At 34.2% G+C, this 19,985-nt stretch overlaps 1 protein-coding gene across 1 annotated transcript in view; it reads right to left on the reverse strand.

The window, feature by feature from the left end:
* Positions 1 to 338: 338 nt before the first annotated feature.
* Positions 339 to 19,985, reverse strand: part of LOC124353465 (QRFP-like peptide receptor) — a 54,123-nt gene continuing 34,476 nt past the window's right edge. The window contains exons 5-8 of the mRNA XM_046803307.1: positions 17,286 to 17,491; positions 14,261 to 14,360; positions 2,538 to 2,698; positions 339 to 2,125 (exon numbers count right to left, since the gene is read on the reverse strand). Of these exons, the coding sequence (XP_046659263.1) occupies positions 1,930 to 2,125; positions 2,538 to 2,698; positions 14,261 to 14,360; positions 17,286 to 17,491 (663 nt within the window). The 3' untranslated portion in view covers positions 339 to 1,929. The remainder of the gene's footprint in view (positions 2,126 to 2,537; positions 2,699 to 14,260; positions 14,361 to 17,285; positions 17,492 to 19,985) is intronic.

Here is a 19,985-nt window from a genome sequence, read left to right on the forward strand (position 1 = left end):
TGTGAAGTGGTAGTCTCATTTTCTCATCAGGTAGACAATTGAGTGAGTGCACTACGATGTGATTGACACGATCTCTAAGCACGTATTATGAAATTGCTGAATTAATATTATTACTCAATATGAAGCTAAAGGATTAATTTAATCCAATTTAAACACTTAATGTGAAATGTGAATAACCTTGTAAATAATGTGAAACACTTTAACATTAATAAATAATGTGTATAAATTATGAATGTGACTAAGGAATGGAGTGTACAAATAGGGAAATTCACTGAAAAACTATGTTTATTAAAAAAAAAAATACAGTTTCAGATAGCAAGATTTATTAAAATTAATATTAAAACATTTAAATATAGACTTTACATGAATACGTCTATTACATTTTAAGTAATAGTAACACCGTAAAATTTGATAATGTCTCATAAAATAGGTTGCCTTCTATGCTGTAATCTTTGTGGAACAAACTCAAGAGACAATGATAATAATTCTATTGCTAAGAACGCGCCACAACCACTTTAGATTTTACATTGTTAATTAATTAAACGAGAACAAGTTGAAAATGGAACGTTGTTTGTACAAGTTAACTATAAATACACAAGTAACTTTTAAAAACGTAAAATCGTAAAAATTTAAGTAAAACATTTGACTTTTAATTTTTACTCAATAAAAGATACTATACATATTTTTTTGCTATTCTTTATGTATTTTCTGCAAAAATGAAGAATAACATTTTTACTTCATAAAAATTAACATAGAATTATCTTTGTAGCTAATATCTTTTTACATAAACACACTGATATTAGAATGATATTAAAGTTTGAGTATGAAAAATACTTCTTGTAATATTTTCCTTCAAAAATATAAGGTAGATAATTTCACTGTTAAGTGAAGTTCAAACCTAGATATAAGTATATCTCATTGCTTAAAAGATTAATAAACTTTTGGTATTTAAATACGCCAGTTATTTTTCTTACAAAACACATACAAAACATAATAACATAAGAACAGCACGACATCGAAAGAATCTTACAAATACGATTGTAAATTGTTCAAAAATATATACCACACTGCTCTCAAGCACCATATAACGAAATATTCTATCTTTTACTGAGTAACAATAGCAATCATCATACCAGTTTTCATATAAATGCCCTTACACGATTCTGTTAAATAATCTTTATTTGGACATGCACAAGTTACGGTTTTGTTACGATGACAATTAACACTTGTAAAAGAGATTTTAGTAACGAACTTCCGTATGGGTTGTAGACTGACACAAAGTCATTCATGAAGATAAGATTATAAATCACTTAAGAATGCTGATGAAGCATTTTTATTTAGGCCATTGTTGTGCAAGTCTATATCAACACGTTACTTCTCGAGTAATGTGAATAGACCTACCATATCCAAGTCACACCACGGACGTCTAGGAGATGTTTACGAGACCTTGCATATGACACTCATTAAGATACTCAAGTGATTGTCATTAGGGAACTGATGTGAAGAGTTGGGTGAGAATGGACGACTGTTCCCGAATTGCAGTGAGGAAGTAATCTAACTCGGACAATCAATAATGTGTAAGATCATTTATATGATTATCATTAACATCTGAAATATGTCCAAAGTAAGTGTTCAGGCAGTAGTGGACCCTAGTACTGAAGTGTGTCAATATGGATCTTTCCAGGAGAGGTACTACTGGAGAATTTTCACGTCGAATCTTAATTATCACGAATTCCACAAAAATATAAACCCACGTGAAAGAATCACATTGGAAAATGTCTAAGAGATTGGGAAATGGTTTTCTTTCGTAGCAATTTGAGTCATGACGGACGACTACTGTTGAACACGTACTGCCGATAGACGTTCCTTCGTTGTTCCTTGAACTGTATAGAAGAATTTTACTCTGGAATACATCTCGAGGATTATCCTCTAGACTCCGTGATGAACTGGTGTAGTGAGCTGCGTCAACACGGAAGACCGCTCCTTGAATCGGACCGAAGTGGCCCGACTCTGGGATACCGACAACTGACGTTGTGGTGGTCCTCGGCACAGGCGACACATCACCTTCTGGAAGCTCTCACGGAAGTGTTTCGACATGAATCCGTACACCAGGGGATTTATGCAGCTGAAAATATACAAATTTAAGACACTATATAATTTCTCTGCACCAGGGGATTTATACAGCTGAAAATACAAAATTTTAGATACTATATAATGTATTGCTCTGCTAAAAAGAGGTTGTCCTCTGTAATTGTTCGCCCTGCTGTACAAAATTCAAAACATAGTTTACTCATAAATATAATTTGTAAAGTAAATTAAATTACTACGAGTAAATTATATATACCAATAAGAAAATAATTACCAAAGAGAAAAATAGCTGAAGCATTACCCAGATGGTATTATTTAAGGTAATATAATATGGGTTCGGAATTATTACTGAAAACTCTAAAATGATGAAAACAAAGAATAATTTTTGTCTTCCCAAATATTCTTCAAATGCAAGACTATAATATTATTACTTAAAAGAATAAACAAACCTATTAAAATATGCAAGTAGATGGAAGGTTGTTCGGGCATGTTTTGCGATTCCCGCAGAGTGCTCCTCTATCACGTGGTATGCTGTCAGTACATCCATCACCACGATGGGACCCCAGCACACCACGAATATCACCACTATCAGCACCAGCATCTTGATCACCTGCAACTGCTAATAGAGTATCGCCCTTTGTAAAGATAAGAACAGCCATTCCTGGGTCACCACGGTTAAACCCTACAACCACTATCAGCACCAGCATCTTGATCACCTGCAACTGCTAATAGAGTATCGCCCTTTGTAAAGATAGGAACAGCCATTCCTGGGTCACCACGGTTAAACCCTACAACCACTATCAGCACCAGCATCTTGATCACCTGCAACTGCTAATAGAGTATCGCCCTTTGTAAAGATAAGAACAGCCATTCCTGGGTCACCACGGTTAAACCCTACAACCACTATCAGCACCAGCATCTTGATCACCTGCAACTGCTAATAGAGTATCGCCCTTTGTAAAGATAGGAACAGCCATTCCTGGGTCACCACGGTTAAACCCTACAACCACTATCAGCACCAGCATCTTGATCACCTGCAACTGCTAATAGAGGATCGCTCTTTGTAAAGATAGGATCAGCTATTCCTGTGTCACAACGGTTAAACCCTACAATCACTATCAGCACCAGCATCTTGATCACCTGCAACTGCTAATAGAGGATCGCTCTTTGTAAAGATAGGATCAGCCATTCCTGTGTCACAACGGTTAAACCCCACAATCACTATCAGCACCAGCATCTTGATCACCTGCAACTGCTAATAGAGGATCGCTCTTTGTAAAGATAGGAACAGCCATTCCCGTGTCACAACGGTTAAACCCTACAATCACTATCAGCACCAGCATCTTGATCACCTGCAACTGCTAATAGAGGATCGCTCTTTGTAAAGATAGGATCAGCCATTCCTGGGTCACCACTGTTAAACCCTACAATCACTATCAGCACCAGCATCTTGATCACCTGCAACTGCTAATAGAGTATCGCCCTTTGTAAAGATAGGAACAGCCATTCCTGGGTCACCACGGTTGAACCCTACAACCACTATCAGCACCAGCATCTTGATCACCTGCAACTGCTAATAGAGTATCGCCCTTTGTAAAGATAGGATCAGCTATTCCTGTGTCACAACGGTTAAACCCTACAATCACTATCAGCACCAGCATCTTTATCACCTGCAACTGCTAATAGAGGATCGCTCTTTGTAAAGATAGGATCAGCTATTCCTGTGTCACAACGGTTAAACCCTACAATCACTATCAGCACCAGCATCTTGATCACCTGCAACTGCTAATAGAGGATCGCTCTTTGTAAAGATAGGATCAGCTATTCCTGTGTCACAACGGTTAAACCCTACAATCACTATCAGCACCAGCATCTTGATCACCTGCAACTGCCAATAGAGGATCGCTCTTTGTAAAGATAGGATCAGCCATTCCTGTGTCACAACGGTTAAACCCCACAATCACTATCAGCACCAGCATCTTGATCAACTGCAACTTCTAATAGAGTATCGCTCCTTGTAACGATACAAACTTCCATTCCTGGGCAATCACAGTTAAACGCCATTACCACATTAATATCGCCACTATCAACACCATCATATTGATCACCTGCAACTGTTAATAGAGTATAGCTCTTTGTAAATATACGAACTGCCATTCCTAATCAACTGCAACTGCTAATAGGGTAAAGCTCTTTGTAAAGATACGAACTGACATTCCTGTGTCACCACAGTTAAACCCCATTACTACATTAATATCACTACTATCAGGACCAACACCTTAATCAACTGCAACTGCTAATAGGGTAACGCTCTTTGTAAAGATACGAACTGACATTCCTGTGTCACAACGGTTAAACTTCATCACCACACGAATACCACCACTGTTAGCACCAACATCTTAATCAACTGCAACTGCTAATAGAGTTCGCTCTTTGTAAATATAGGAACTGCTATTCCTGTGTCACAATGGTTAAACCCCACCACTCTACGAATATTATCACTGACAGCACCAGCATCTTGATCACCTGCAACCATAAGCGTATGTAGGAATACCAAATGGGGGGCTACCACCAAACATTGTCCGTAGTTCCCAGTCAAGATGGGGTATTGGAGTACTCCCCCCCACCCGGAATATGTTAAATGTTAAAACATTAATAGTTGTATGTGTTTTATATCTTCCTGAGAGCATTATTATTATTAAATTTTAATAAACTACAAGAACGGCTACATATAAGCTAAAATTACCCTTTTGGATGAGATGGACCACACAATAATTTCAGGAAAATTGCGCTGTGTAACTAAGAAGCTCGAAAAATTGCTATATCTTAAGAACTAAAATAGAAATTCTAAACATTCTAATATGGCTTGTAGGAAACATATATATTTTACGCGAAAATATGACCATGTATTTGTATTATTTTAATGTATTTTACATTTAAATGTTTTACAATTTCAAATCAAGTCGTCCCTGATAAAAATATTGTGATACAAATTTACATGCATTTTTATAGAGGATATATTTACTGCGTATACAAATACACACATTTTTGAGACATGAAATTAGTAATATTGTGTTTTATATCGCGGGTGAGCGCCGAATGTCAACTACATGTATTGCGCATAGATGCAGCATACGCTCGGCGATCAACACATATTAATAGACAAATACAAATTAAATATGTTATTATATATATATATATATATATATATATATATACAAATTATATATATATATATATATATATATATATATATATATATATATATATATACAAATTATATATATATATATATATATATATATATTATTTACAAAGCGATATTCCGTTACTTTGGTTGAGTAATGTTCGATTTCCATACACAAAGTGTGACAGAAACAGTTATAGCGATCAGTTAATAATCATCGTATTAATTAATGAACGTACATAAATATAAATCGACGAAAGATAAATCTATTTAGTTTATGGGTTTTAATGCCATCATACTAGTGATAACAAAGACTCTATTGCCATATTAGGCATTCTTTTGGGTTAAAATTTTAAACAAACTATAACAGGAATCAACCTGAGATTGACAGAGAAGGCACGAGATAGATAAAATTTTCGTTAATATTTTTAATGACAAATAGCCTTTTATTTAACAGTTTATTAGAAGCAAGTACACGGAAATATAAAGAAGTAAAAATGATAATATTCATTATGAAAAGTACCGAGAAAAATTACAAAATTGCAATTAAATTAGAAATTAATCAACGAGCAATTCAAGATGCTTATTAATACATATAAATGACTGAACAGAACTAATAGTTATTAAAAATTGAAAACGTTTTAAAGTAAAACTTACTGCTAGAATTAAATTTGACCTTGCTTTGGATTGATTGTTGCTGATGGCGATCTAGAAAATTATCACAAATTCTATTTTTGTATTATTAAATTTTTACTTATGTTATTCCGTAAATTGAAGTAAACAAAACATGTTCTATTGCGTAAAATAAAATATTAAAATATTACAAGTCCAAGTCAGATATTATTTAAATGACCACGATATTTATTTGCTTTGATTGTGGACCTAAGGTTTTTGAAAATATTTGATTAAAATGTGTTATAAAAAAATTAAATGGGTTATTTTATAACCTTAGACGTGTCAGAAGTTCGTCACAAAAAACTCGAAAGTTCATTACTGTATTTTATTTTTATAGATCAGTCAAGTAAAAAAATTGTTTTGATAAGCATCTAATGTTATATATGTCTTACACAATTTGGGTTGAAACCATACTGGAGAAGTGTAATAATAACAGCAGGTAAAATTTAATCACTTTATTATAATATTTTTAAATGGTAAAAACCACTATCAAAAGGTTTTATACTTTTATTGTATTCTTGTTACTACCACCATTATCGGTATTCATTAGTAACAACAGTCGATAATACATGACTAGCAAAAGCTAAGTAACTAAAACGAAAGCGATAAGAACTACGTTAAGACCATTACAAATTAGCCGTTCAGAGAGACGAGTGGTAGGCAAGCGGGCATTGCCATTGCTCGCTGTTTCTCGCCCGAAGCGCGGTAAGTAAGATCTGTATTATGTTTTGACAAACCCCACGGGTCACAGACGGACTCGTCATTTTGAGCAATTGCGAAGCATAAGTGTTTTACTATAAGTCAGCTCTAATGAAAAATATCAGTACAATTTTCAACAAAACTGAATTAAGATACATTGTTCGACTACGAGTATACTTTCAGTTACCCATAGTTAAAATATACCTTAAATATTTTATCAAAGAGGAGGAGGTTACAATCCCTAACCCTCCTCCTGGAAACGCCTATGCCTGTAACGGTTAAAAAGTATTACTATATTTAATGATAAAAACTATCCTCCGTTAATGTTAGTAGATGACAGCAAACCCCTAAAATAACCAACATAAGCAGCAACATCATGCTCACCTGCAACTAGTAATACATTATTACTATAATATAAAGAATAAAACTAACAATCGATAATATTGCGATTAGACCGCAGCTAACCCCGAATATCACCACTATCAGCACCAGTATCTTGCTCATGTTCAGCTACTAATGGAGTACTACTATATATAATTATAGAACCTGTCATTCGTTATTGCGATTAAACCGCAGCTAACCCCGAATATCACCACTATCAGCACCAGTATCTTGCTCATGTTCAGCTACTAATGGAGTGTTACTATAAGTAAAGAGAGACACTGTCATCCGTTATTGCGTTTATACCAAAGCTGATCCCGAATATCACCACTGCTATCACCAGCATCTTGCTGATCTTCAGAGGCTACTAATGGAGTGTTACTATAAGTAAAGAGAGACACTGTCATCCGTTATTGCGGTGTTACTATAAGTAAAGAGAGACACTGTCATCCGTTATTGCGTTATTGCGATTAAACCGCAGCTAACCCCGAATATCACCACTGCTATCACCAGGATCTTGCTTATCTTCAGCAACTAATGGTGTATTACTACATATAGGGTGGCGCAAAAGTCACTGGACAGTTTGTTAAAAGAAGAAAAAAATAACAGCAAGACGTAGTACAATGGTTTTCGTCCGTGATGTTGGTATTACTAAATGTTGGTAATTATGCCTTTTTAAGTAGGCAATACAATGCAATGAAACACTCAACAATCGAACTAGTAAGTTCATCTGTGACACGTGTTTAAAGTTGTAGTCCCCGAGTTATTATTTTTCTAATAGAATTTTTGTTACACATTAGTCATAATGTTAACGAAAGAAGAAAGGATTTTTGCGTTAAAAACCTTTTATAAAAGTGGCGCTACTGCAGTTGTTAATGAATGGGGAATACACCTTAGATCAAAACCATCGTCTAGACAAACATTGTACGACATACGAGATAGATTTGAACAACATGGATCTGTTATGGATGCACCAAGGTCTGGCCGCCCAACAACACTGATGACAATTTATTGCGGGTATGTTTAGCTGTAGCCAAAAGTCCTCGAAAAGCGACCAGACGATTAGCATCTGAGCTAGATTTATCACGGAGGTCAGTGCAAAGAATGTTACACAAACAGAATTATAAATCTTACATTCCACGTTTATTACATGGGTTACATGAAGATGATCCAGATCGACGACTTCAGTTTTGTGGATTGATGCATAACCAACACAAACATGATCCTAACCTTTTTAATAAAATTATTTAGTCTGACGAGGCCAATTTTGAGTTAAGCGGACAAGTTAACAGACATAACTGTACTTATTGGTATACTTGGACTATATTTTTTTGAAGGAACAGTGACAGGTGATAAATATTTGGATATGCTTCAGAATAACGCGGTACCAGGGCTCATGATGTTTGCAGAAAACTTTCAAGAACTTTACTTTCAACACGATGGTGCTCCACCACATTACTGCCACTATCACCAGCACCTTACACATCTTCAGCTACTAATGCAATATTACTATATTATATAAAGAATACAAATGTCATCTGTTATTTCGAATAAACCGCAGGTAATCTAGAATATCACCGCTACCATCACTAGCATTTGCTCGTCTTCAGCTACTAATGGAGTATTAATATATGTAAATATAGAAACTGTCATTATTTATTGCGATTGAACCGCAGTTAACCCCGAATATCACCGTTACCATCACCAGCATTTGCTCGTCTTCAGCTACTAATGCAGTATTACTGATTGAACCGCAGTTAACCCCGAATATCCCCATTATTATCACTAGCATCTTGCTCATCTTCAGCTACTAATGGAGTATTCATATATGTAAATATAGAAAGTCATTATTTATTGCGATTGAATCTTCAGCTACTAATGGAGTATTCATATATGTAAATATAGAAAGTCATTATTTATTGCGATTGAACCGCAGTTAACACCGAATATCCCCGTTATTATCACTAGCATCTTGCTCATCTTCAGCTACTAATGGAGTATTCATATATGTAAATATAGAAAGTCATTATTTATTGCGATTGAACCGCAGTTAACCCCGAATATCACCGTTACCATCACCAGCATCTTGCTGTTCTTCAGATATTAATAGAGTACTACTATATGTAGAGAGTGAAACTGTCATTCATTTTTACGAAAAAACCGCAGCTAACACCAAATATCACTACTACTGTCACCGGCATCTTGTTCATCTTCAGCTACTAATGCAGTATTACTATTTGTAAAGATAGAGATTGTCATTCTATATTGCGATTGGACCGCAGCTAACCCCGAATATCACCATTATACGATTACTATCACGATTATCTTGCTCTTCTTCAGCTACTATTGGAGTATTACTATATGTAAAGACAGAAACAGTCATACGGGGAGCACGAGGGTAAAGATAAAAAAATTATTTATTTTTTATAATTCTACAACTTATAACGAGTAATTTGACGTATAAAACATTATGTAAAAACGTTTTAAAGTGTACATAAATTATTTTTGAAAACAATTGTGCAGTGCTTAAATACGCAAAATGTGCTATGTGTATTTGATACAGTATGCAGTTTATTTCCAAGTTGCTTTGGTTTCAGTTTTTGTAGTTGGCTAACCTAATCTTTGTTTATTGGACAGTACAGCTGTTGTCATATTAGTTTCAGGTTTGAGTTTGTCTGTTTGTTAGTGAGTAATTAGTTCTGTTTATAGTGAGTGAGTAATATTTTGTTTTCTATCATCATGGTAAGACCAAGAAAACCTAGGACTGTGTTTGAGAAGAGACGCAATATAGGTGTTCCTAAAGTAAACTCTGTTTCTAGTGATTTAGACCTAATTACAAACACTACAGATTTGCCTAGGCCTTACACTCCTGAGAGTCATTTGAAACCTTTAGAATCTATACCAAACATAAGTACTTCTGGAAAGAAAATTGGTGACTTGAAAGATGTATATAGTAAGTTTAGTTCAGAAGAAAATGTAAATATAGTTGTTGACCTATCTTTGTTGAATGTGCATTACTTCAATCAGTTGTTTGTTCGAACTGTGGCGATTCCGGAATTCAGGTTAGGTTAGTAAGTAGTATTGGTTTAGCCTCAAACATTAAACTATTTTGTAAGAACTGTTATTTTAGGTTTGATTTTATGACATATAATAAGTTGAAGGGAAAGCCAAAGTTATTTGAAAATAATGTTCGGCTTGTGTACGGTCTTCGCTTCATAGGAAAAGGCCAAAAAGCGGCTCAAACAATTTGCGGTATAATGAAATTACCTCCTCCACCAACTCATTTTGAATCCTATACAGATTTTTTAGGTTCAGCAGCTGAAGATGTATGTTTTGAATGCATGAATGATGCTGTAAATGAGGCAGTCGATGTAAATAGTAGAGAACGGGACATAGCGGTGGCTATCGATGGTACACGGCAGAAGCGAGGGCATACGTCCCTCAATGGCGTCATAACGGCAACCAGCTTCGACACCGGAAAAGTTATTGATGTGTTTATACTATCAAAATATTGTAAGTGTCCTAACAAAGAATCTCATAGTCCTTCCTGTACAGCTAATTACAAATATTCTAGTGGTGCAATGAGGTACAAGGCGCAGGCGATATTTTTCGTAGGTCGATGACTGCGTATAACGTTAGATATACTCAGTACTTGGGAGATGGCGATTCCAAAGTTTTCATCGCGGTCCAAGAATTGGAACCATATGGTCCTGATCATAAAATATCTAAATTGGAATGTCTGGAACATGTCCAGAAAATATTGGGCACAAGATTGAGAAGACTAAAATCAGAAAACATACGTATTATTTTGTCTGACGGTAAAGGCTTAGTTGGCAAGAATAGGCTATCTCAAGCTATAATTAATTGTTCAACTCCAGACATACTATGGTTTAGCAATAAGAAGGAACACAGACAGTCTCGACAACATGGTGCGGATACCAAAAGGCAAACGCTAAATGTGAGACTTACAGCCACAAAAATAGTATTCCTGTGGCTGTAATGGAATTTATAAAACCAGTTTTTAAAAGTCTATCTGACTTTTAAGAACTGTTGCGGAAATGTTTACACGGCAAGACACAATATACAAACGAAAGTGTGAACGCGGTTATTTAGTCTAGGCTACCCAAAACCGGCTTTGTTGGACTGAAAACACTACATTTCGGGTGTATGATGTTGTGTCAGTGTTCAATAGTCTTAATGTAACTAAATGCAAGTTTTTCCATAAACTAGAGATGAACATTGGAAAGTTTACTGTTCTTAGCATGAAACAAATGGACCAACACCGCATCAAAGCATCGAAGCGTAACTCTTCAGATTTCAAAAAGCAAGCGAGGCAAAAGAAAATATAAGTGAAAAGAAAGCTGGAAGATAAGGAAGAAGACCCTGATGATCCAAGCTATGGAGCTGGCTAATTTTAGGTACTTTAAACTAAAGTTTTTGCTTATTTATGTATTCATAATTTTTTGCCTTTTCCCGGAAAACAGGTTTGTTAAACTTTGAACGCAGATTCCTCAGGAACTATTGCATTTATTTCAACCAAATGTTTACCACAATTCACCAGCATTCTAATGCACACTTTAACACAGGGAAATATAGATATATTTAATAATTAAAAAAAAAATTAAATATTTTTGTAAATTCAAAAAAATGTATTGCAATATTTAAACAATTTAATAAAGAATATTGTAATACATATTCTTTTAAGTCCGTGTGTTCAAGTGTATTTTAACATGTCTAGAATACCTGGTAAAATTTTGGTTCTATTATCTTTAATGGTGTCTGAGAAAGCTGTGCTCAAAATATGCAAAATTAACATGGGAAAGATACAACACTCGTGCTTCCCTTAATTCGGTTGAATCGCAGCTAACCCCGAATATCACCTCAACAGCATATAGCTCATCTTCAGCTACTAATATTTGGTTAGTACATGCAAAGAAAAAAAAACTGTCATTCGTTATTGCGATTAGACAGAAGCGAACCCCGAATATCACCACTATCATCACCAGCACCTTGCACATCTTCAGCTACGAATAGTTGATTAGTACATGCAAAGAAAAAAAAACTGTCATTCGTTATTGCGATTAGACAGAAGCGAACTCCGAATATCACCACTATCATCACCAGCACCTTGCACATCTTCAGCTACGAATGAAATATAACTATATATAAAGAATACAAATGTTATCTGTTATTGCGATTAAACCGCAGCTAACTCCGAATATCACCACTACTATCAACAGCATATAGCTCATCTTCAGCTACTAATATTTGGTTAGTACATGCAAAGAAAAAAAAACTGTCATTCGTTATTGCGATTAGACAGAAGCGAACCCCTAATATCACCACTATCATCACCAGCACCTTGCACATCTTCAGCTACGAATGAAATATAACTATATATAAAGAATACAAATGTTATCTGTTATTGCAATTAAACCGCAGCTAACTCCGAATATCACCACTACTATCACCTAGCATCTTGCACATCTTCAGCTACGAATGGAATATAACTATATTATAAAGAATACAAATGTTATCTGTTATTACAAATAAACCGCAGCTAACTCCGAATATCACCGCTACCATCACTAGCATTCTTGCACATCTTCAGCTACGAATGGAATATAACTATATATAAAGAATACAAATGTTATCTGTTATTGCAATTAAACCGCAGCTAACTCCGAATATCACCACTATCATCACCAGCACCTTGCACATCTTCAGCTACGAATGAAATATAACTATATATAAAGAATACAAATGTTATCTGTTATTACAAATAAACCGCAGCTAACTCCGAATATCACCACTACTAATCACTAGCATCTTGCTCATGAATAATGAATAATGATATTTATTCCGTAAGTACATACAAATTTAGAAATACATTTTCGTCTCTCGAAATACATTTTTCGTCTCGGAATTCCACTAACCATCATTATCCAGTATCGATGGTTAGGCAACAAAAATTAAAAAACTAATTATTCAGTCTACCTCAAGTTGACACACATAATATCTTCGGGCTTGTGCACATAGATAAATATAATAAATAATGTAAATAACTGTTGTATAATAAATAATGTAAATAAATGCTCTATAATAAATAATGTAAATAAATGTTCTATAATAAATAATGTAAATAAATGTTGTATAATGAATAAATAAATTAATTAAATATAGTTAACAACACATATATAAAATCAACAAATCTAAATAGCAATAACAAAACTTAAACAAATTATACAACAAAACTTTAACCAGTTAACAATTTATTTATATTAAAACATGTAAACTGTAACTCTCTATGACAAACAATGTAAATAAATGTTCTATAATAAATAATGTAAATAAATGTTGTATAATAAACAAATATATTAATTGAATATAGTTAACAAACACATATAGAAATATCAACAAATCCAAATAACAATAACAAAACTTAACAAAATATATAACAAATCTTTAACCAGTTATCAATTTTTTTTTAAGAGTTTAAAGAAAAGAAACCAAAATAAAAAAGAGTTCTAACTTAATAACTTTGTCAACTGCATAATTCCCTCATCCAGCAAAAGCCAGCTTTTTAGGGTTTTTTTTAAATATGTTTAAAGATTTAATTCTTTTAATTTTTTCGGGAATTAGATTAAAGATTTGTGGTCCAATAAATACAGAAGATCTAAGTAAAATACTTTTTTAAGACCTTTGGCTTTCTGAGTAAGTTGGATGATTTTACTTCTTGTGTTATATTTATGGTGTACCTGTTTCAGTTTGGTTGTTTCCACTTCTCGTATATACATAATGTGTAATGGTTTTAAAAATGTATTTTTAGTTTTATACTATTATACTAACGCTAATATACTACGCTATTATATTTTTCTTACATAAAATTGAAATCATATTTACAATAAAAAAACTATTGTTATAGGAAAAATTGGGTTCATATAGTAGTTATGGAACTTGTCTAATAATAATAAACCTTATCACAAAGAGAAAAAGTCTTTAATTATTCATTTGGACCTGTAATCATCGAAAGTTTTTGTTATAAAGAAACATTTAGAAGGGCGCATGAAAATTTGTTGAATGCTCGAATTTAGCAATTTTGATAACTATTGATTATTTTTCTAAATTTAAAACGTATTCTTTTAAAAGTTAATTTAATCATAACCAACTTATGAGTATTATAACTCAGATTAGTTTTAACACTCGCTACAGACCGAATGATGACAGTACCTGTCTAACATTGCTGCTGCGGTCCTCACTGTTCTTATCTGGACTTTTGAATCCACCACTTTCTCGTTTGGTCAGAGGAATGCTCTCAAACATATGTGTCCTATAAACATTTACATTATCAGAGGAAATCTCATGAACGTGTGTGTCCTGCGAGCATTTAAGTTAGAGGAAATCTCTAGAACGTGTTTCCTGCAAACATTTACATTAGCAGAGTAAATCTATCGAACACGTGTGTCCTGCAAACATTTACATTATCAGAGAAAATCTCTTGAACATGTGTGTCCTGCAAACATTTACATTATCAGAGGAAATCTCTTGAACACGTGTGTCCTGCAAACATTTACATTGTGTTAGAGGAAATCTCTGGGAACATATTGTGTGTCCTGCAAAACATTTACATTATTAGAGGACATCTCTCGAAATGTTTGTCCTGCAAAACATTTACATTATCAGAGGAAATCTCATTTACGTGTGTGTCCTGCAAACATTTAAGTGAGAGGAAATCTCGGGAACGTGTTACCTGCAAGCATTTACATTAGCAGAGTAAATCTATCGAACATGTGTGTCCTGCAAACATTTACATTATCAGAGGAATCTCATGAACGTGTGTGTTTTGCAAACATTTACATTATCAGAGGAATCTCATGAACGTGTGTGTCCTGCGAGCATTTAAGTTAGAGGAAATCTCTGGAACGTGTTTCCTGCAAACATTTACATTAGCAGAGTAAATCTATCGAACACGTGTGTCCTGCAAACATTTACATTATCAGAGAAAATCTCTGGAACATATTGTGTGTCCTGCAAACATTTACATTATTAGAGGACATCTCTCGAAATGTTTGTCCTGCAAACATTTACATTATCAGAGGAAATCTCTCATTTACGTGTGTGTCCTGCAAACATTTAAGTTAGAGGAAATCTCTGGAACGTGTTTCCTGCAAGCATTTACATTAGCAGAGTAAATCTATCGAACATGTGTGTCCTGCAAACATTTACATTATCAGAGAAAATCTCTCGAACATGTGTGTCCTGCAAACATTTACATTATCAGAGGAAATCTCTCGAACATGTGTGTCCTGCAAACATTTACATTATTAGAGGAAATCTCTGGAACATATTGTGTGTCCTGCAAGCATTTACATTAGCAGAGTAAATCTATCGAACATGTGTGTCCTGCAAACATTTACATTATCAGAGAAAATCTCTCGAAACATGTGTGTCCTGCAAACATTTACATTATCAGAGGAATCTCATGAATGTGTGTGTCCTGCGACCATTTAAATTATTAGAGGAAATCTCTCGGAAGTGTGTGTTCTGCAAGTGTTAACAAATTTGTACAAATAATTTTGTAAAATTGACTGTATACAAACGTTTTATTTATAGTAAGAAGATTTATATTTATGTATTTGTAGACTTAATTCACAAGCAATATATGAATTTAGTGAGGATAAGACAGAAGTAACTTATTTAAATGATTAGATTACACTGATTAGAATTTAGAAGCAATTAAAACTTAAACCAGTACCTACAAAATTTGCAAGGCAGGGTCCTTCCTCCAAGTTTGGCTGCGATTAGTTTCTCGTAACTTGCACTCTAGATTGGTTCTGGAGGTGGTGGGAGGAGGGTGGAGTGAGGGTTTATTAGATCCTGCGGTCAACTATTTCAGTGCTGTCACTGCCAAAATTTGCAGCATCGGCATAGTTATTTATGTACGCTAACCATATTTATCCAGCTCCACTGTAATACCACGTACATGTTCGCCAGCAATACAACGTTTCATCGAAAAATAGTCATTTGAATTTGCTATCACAAATTTTATAAAAATATATTTCCGGATCTGCAGTGTTTGATAAATCTATAGTAAAAAATTAAGAGTTTGTCTTAATTATTGATATAATTTAATTGGATAATAATCTTTATTTTCATTTGGTGATTGATTACTCTGACAAAGCAGGTAATTTAACAAAATTTATTTCATTATATCTTGAATTATTTTTAGTAAAATATGAATAATGATTTTAAACTCAAATTAGACTATTAATATCATTATTCATGATTTAATAAATAGTCTTCTTAAACTATCTCATATAATAACTTTAATGATGTGTGATGTAAATTTAAAGGTTCAAGAAAAAAGACAAAACGATGCATATTGATGAAAATTGTTATTCAATCGAAATTACAGTTTTATATACATTGTACAACAAGATATTTTAACAACAAGTTTCTTTATGATACATTTATGAACGCGAATAAATGTATCTTTATAAGCCAGTTGTGCGTTTATTACGTAAGAGCAGATGTTAGTTTGTAACCGCTTAATATACATAGAAACGTTCTCGCAGCTTTCCAAAGGAAATGAAATGAAATAAAAAATGTCTTTTTTAGAGGCGAAGTTAGGACTATCAAGTCCTCTCTACCACTTAATCCAAAGGAACGTTGTCTTAACTGGACAGTGAGTTATTTTGTTCTTGTTACATAAGTTTTTATCTCAGCGTAGAATATTTCATAAGAAAGTTAATCTTACGAATGCAATATATCTTGCGAAAGAAACATTCTGCAATGAAGGGAATGCCATTTCAACAGTTCGGAAGATTAATTTTCTTAAATGCTTTCCAATGTTACACTCGTGCAAGTATGAAATGAACAAAACCCTTATAATACATCTATAGCATCAGTGAATTTAACGATTAATAAATTCACAACTATTAAAGTTTGTATACTTAACCACAAAATACACAAAACACTGTTTTGTACTGTGGGATTACATACAAAGTACTCAGTGTTCTTGTAAATTTAAAATGAACACTTCGTCTTCACTCACAATTCACAACCAATTCAACCTTTACCCAAAATGTTCATGTGCTCCCAACAGTCAAAAAATGTCTGTGTACAAACGGTAATGTGGATCAAGAGACTATGCACAGAACAATTAAAGTTTGAACCAGTTCCTTCGCGATTACTTTGGTCTAACTGTGCGAACATAGACATAAGAGTAATAAAACGACTGTTTAGAGATACTCACGCTCTGCCACTAACCATACGATGACGTTCCTGCATGACTTGCCATATCTCCCAGCAGATGGCGGTGTACGTGATGACCATCACACTGGTGGGGATGACGAGTATGAGACACAACATGTAGAGCTCGTACAGTTGCAGGAGAGGTCTGTTGTCAAAGTCCAAAGTGCAGTAGAACAGGTTGAATCTGATCCCCACGGCCATGTGGACCTGCAGTGAAACAGAGTAGACAGCGCCAATCAGGAGTCAAAACCCCGTATGTAGAAGTCATGAGCCTTTCATCTCTGAAGTTTACCAGGGAGGACATAAATATTTGTAAATGTGTTTTGGAAAGTTTTTACTTGGAAAAGTTTAGTAAAATAAATTTAGATTTTGCTTCAGAATAAATAACCGTATACACAAATATTATCTGTAACAATGCAAACAAGATAGGCATGGTTTGATATCAAGCACAAACGTGGTTTTTTATGTGGATATATTATATAATATTCGTATCCGTATGCCTTTAATTAAAATCCCTCCAAAAGCTCTCAGAATTCCGATGATATGTAAAATTGTGTTTAAATTATGAACAGTTTTGTTCAGTTATTATTATTGTATGGGATACAATTAAATCCATCACTTTAATTTTATTTAACACATGAAATTATTGATTATATTAATGAAATGTATTATATTGATAATATAATAATAATGATAACAATTTAAAATCCCTCCCGTTAGACTTATAATATTTATTAACATTCAAAATTAAACAGGCTTTGGTCAGTTTCAAACTAAAACTATTATCAACGATTTTAATATTTTAATCATATCGAAGGTAAAATTTGAGCTGTGACAAAAATCACTGAAACATGACAAATTTATTTGTTGTCTATTTACAAAAATCCCTTATCACCATTAAAAAAATCAATAAGCAATTAATTCCTCGTTCACATTTTTTATTTAGGATAAAAAGTAATAACATTTTAAAGGTCAAACTCAGCTAATCTCAAGTAACAAATTTCATGTAATCTTTCAGGATTCGATAAATGAAACTTTATGAGGTTAAAAGTATAAAAAACACTATGTATTTCGAAATAAGAAATTAAAAAGTTACTAAATATCACGGAGCTAATTTTATCTATCAGTTTATAAACCTAATATATACCTTACGATTGTGGTGGAATTGTATTTTTTTTTAATTAATAGAAACTTGTGCTATGTTTTATTTTTACAGCCCACTTAAATCAAATAATCACATAAAATTTGGTGTGTTCACGGCACTATCGATTTTGAAAATAATTGGAGTAATGTAATGTTTGTTTAATTTAAAATATTAACACTATTATTGCGACCACATTTAATGCTTCATAAAATAATGGTAAATAGCTGTCATAAAAAAATATTGGGCTCATTATTTCAAGTGCTGGGATCTTTAGTATCTCCAAGATCCTGGCTTAGAGAGTGACTCACATTGGACCGATGTTTACTTTTTTATGTCGATAGAGGATAGAAAGGAAGTAGAGGTGGAGTTTGACATTGAATATAAACCCTCCAAGTTATCTCGTCCCCTAGGAGCGTTCACTTCTGACTGGTTCCTTCAAGTTGTACTTTCACTGAGTACAGCAAAAACCGATGTGTCACTTAAATCTGGGCAACTCTATGGATTTTCAGAAGCGGCACATCACTAATTACAAATGTGCTGTCACATCGGAAGTGGAGATGTTTAAGGCGAGCTTCGTTCATTACTCTTGAGCAAAGCATGTCCAAGATCCAAGATTCTCTTGCCGCGGTAACCCCTAGACTGTCTGTAGTCGAAGAAAAGAATAACATTCTTAAAGAACAGTGTATAGAGTTAAGGAATGAAAACTCTAAACTTTTGAAGAGGGTGAGGGACGCCGAGTGGAGTATCATCGAGTAAGAACAATACTCTAGAATGGCGAATCTTGAAATCCGTGGGGTTCCACAGACGGGAGGAGAGGACGTCTACACCATCCTGGAGGTAACATCTGGAGCGCTCGGAGTCCCTTTTGAGAGACAAGACATATCTATTGCTCATCGTCCTCCGGGACCTAGAGATCGTCGCTTCCACCCAACAATCGTGGTCCAGTTTGCACGTAGAACTACAAGAGTTGACTGTTTGACCTCGGCCAAGAAGAAGAGGATCCTGACGACAGACCTGTACACATCGTTTACTACGGGACCTGTGTTCATCAGCGAACACTTGACTCAGCACAACAAGGCCCTGCTGCAGCACTGTAAGGCTGGAGTCAGAGCCAAATCCCTGGCCTACGCCTGAAGTAAGGACGGCAAGGTGTTTGTCCGGGTGACGCAGGACTCACGTGCCATCCGGGTCTACCGCAGCATCCAGGAGCTGGATGGACTCGACCACCACCCGCAGGCTCAGCCGACCCCGCACAGCGACACCAAGTAAAAATATATCTTTCCTGTAAGCTAAATTTTTTTCTCTTAGAGATTTAGATACATTTATGAACACCAGATTTAAATAGTTTAACAATTTCCGATATAATTCAATAGCAAGGCGTTTATTGATGACATTACAAAAAAGGTGGAGGAATAATATAAGCCAGTTATATTTAATTTAACCAATAACAAGATGAGTTACAAACTTATATTCTTGTTATACATTTTAAAAGATCAGTATACAAAAATTATATAGAAACAAAAGAAATCTCCGTCCTGAAATCATTTAAAATTATTT

Source organism: Homalodisca vitripennis, chromosome 2 (assembly GCF_021130785.1).
Source record: "Homalodisca vitripennis isolate AUS2020 chromosome 2, UT_GWSS_2.1, whole genome shotgun sequence".
Classification (NCBI taxonomy): domain Eukaryota; kingdom Metazoa; phylum Arthropoda; class Insecta; order Hemiptera; family Cicadellidae; genus Homalodisca; species Homalodisca vitripennis.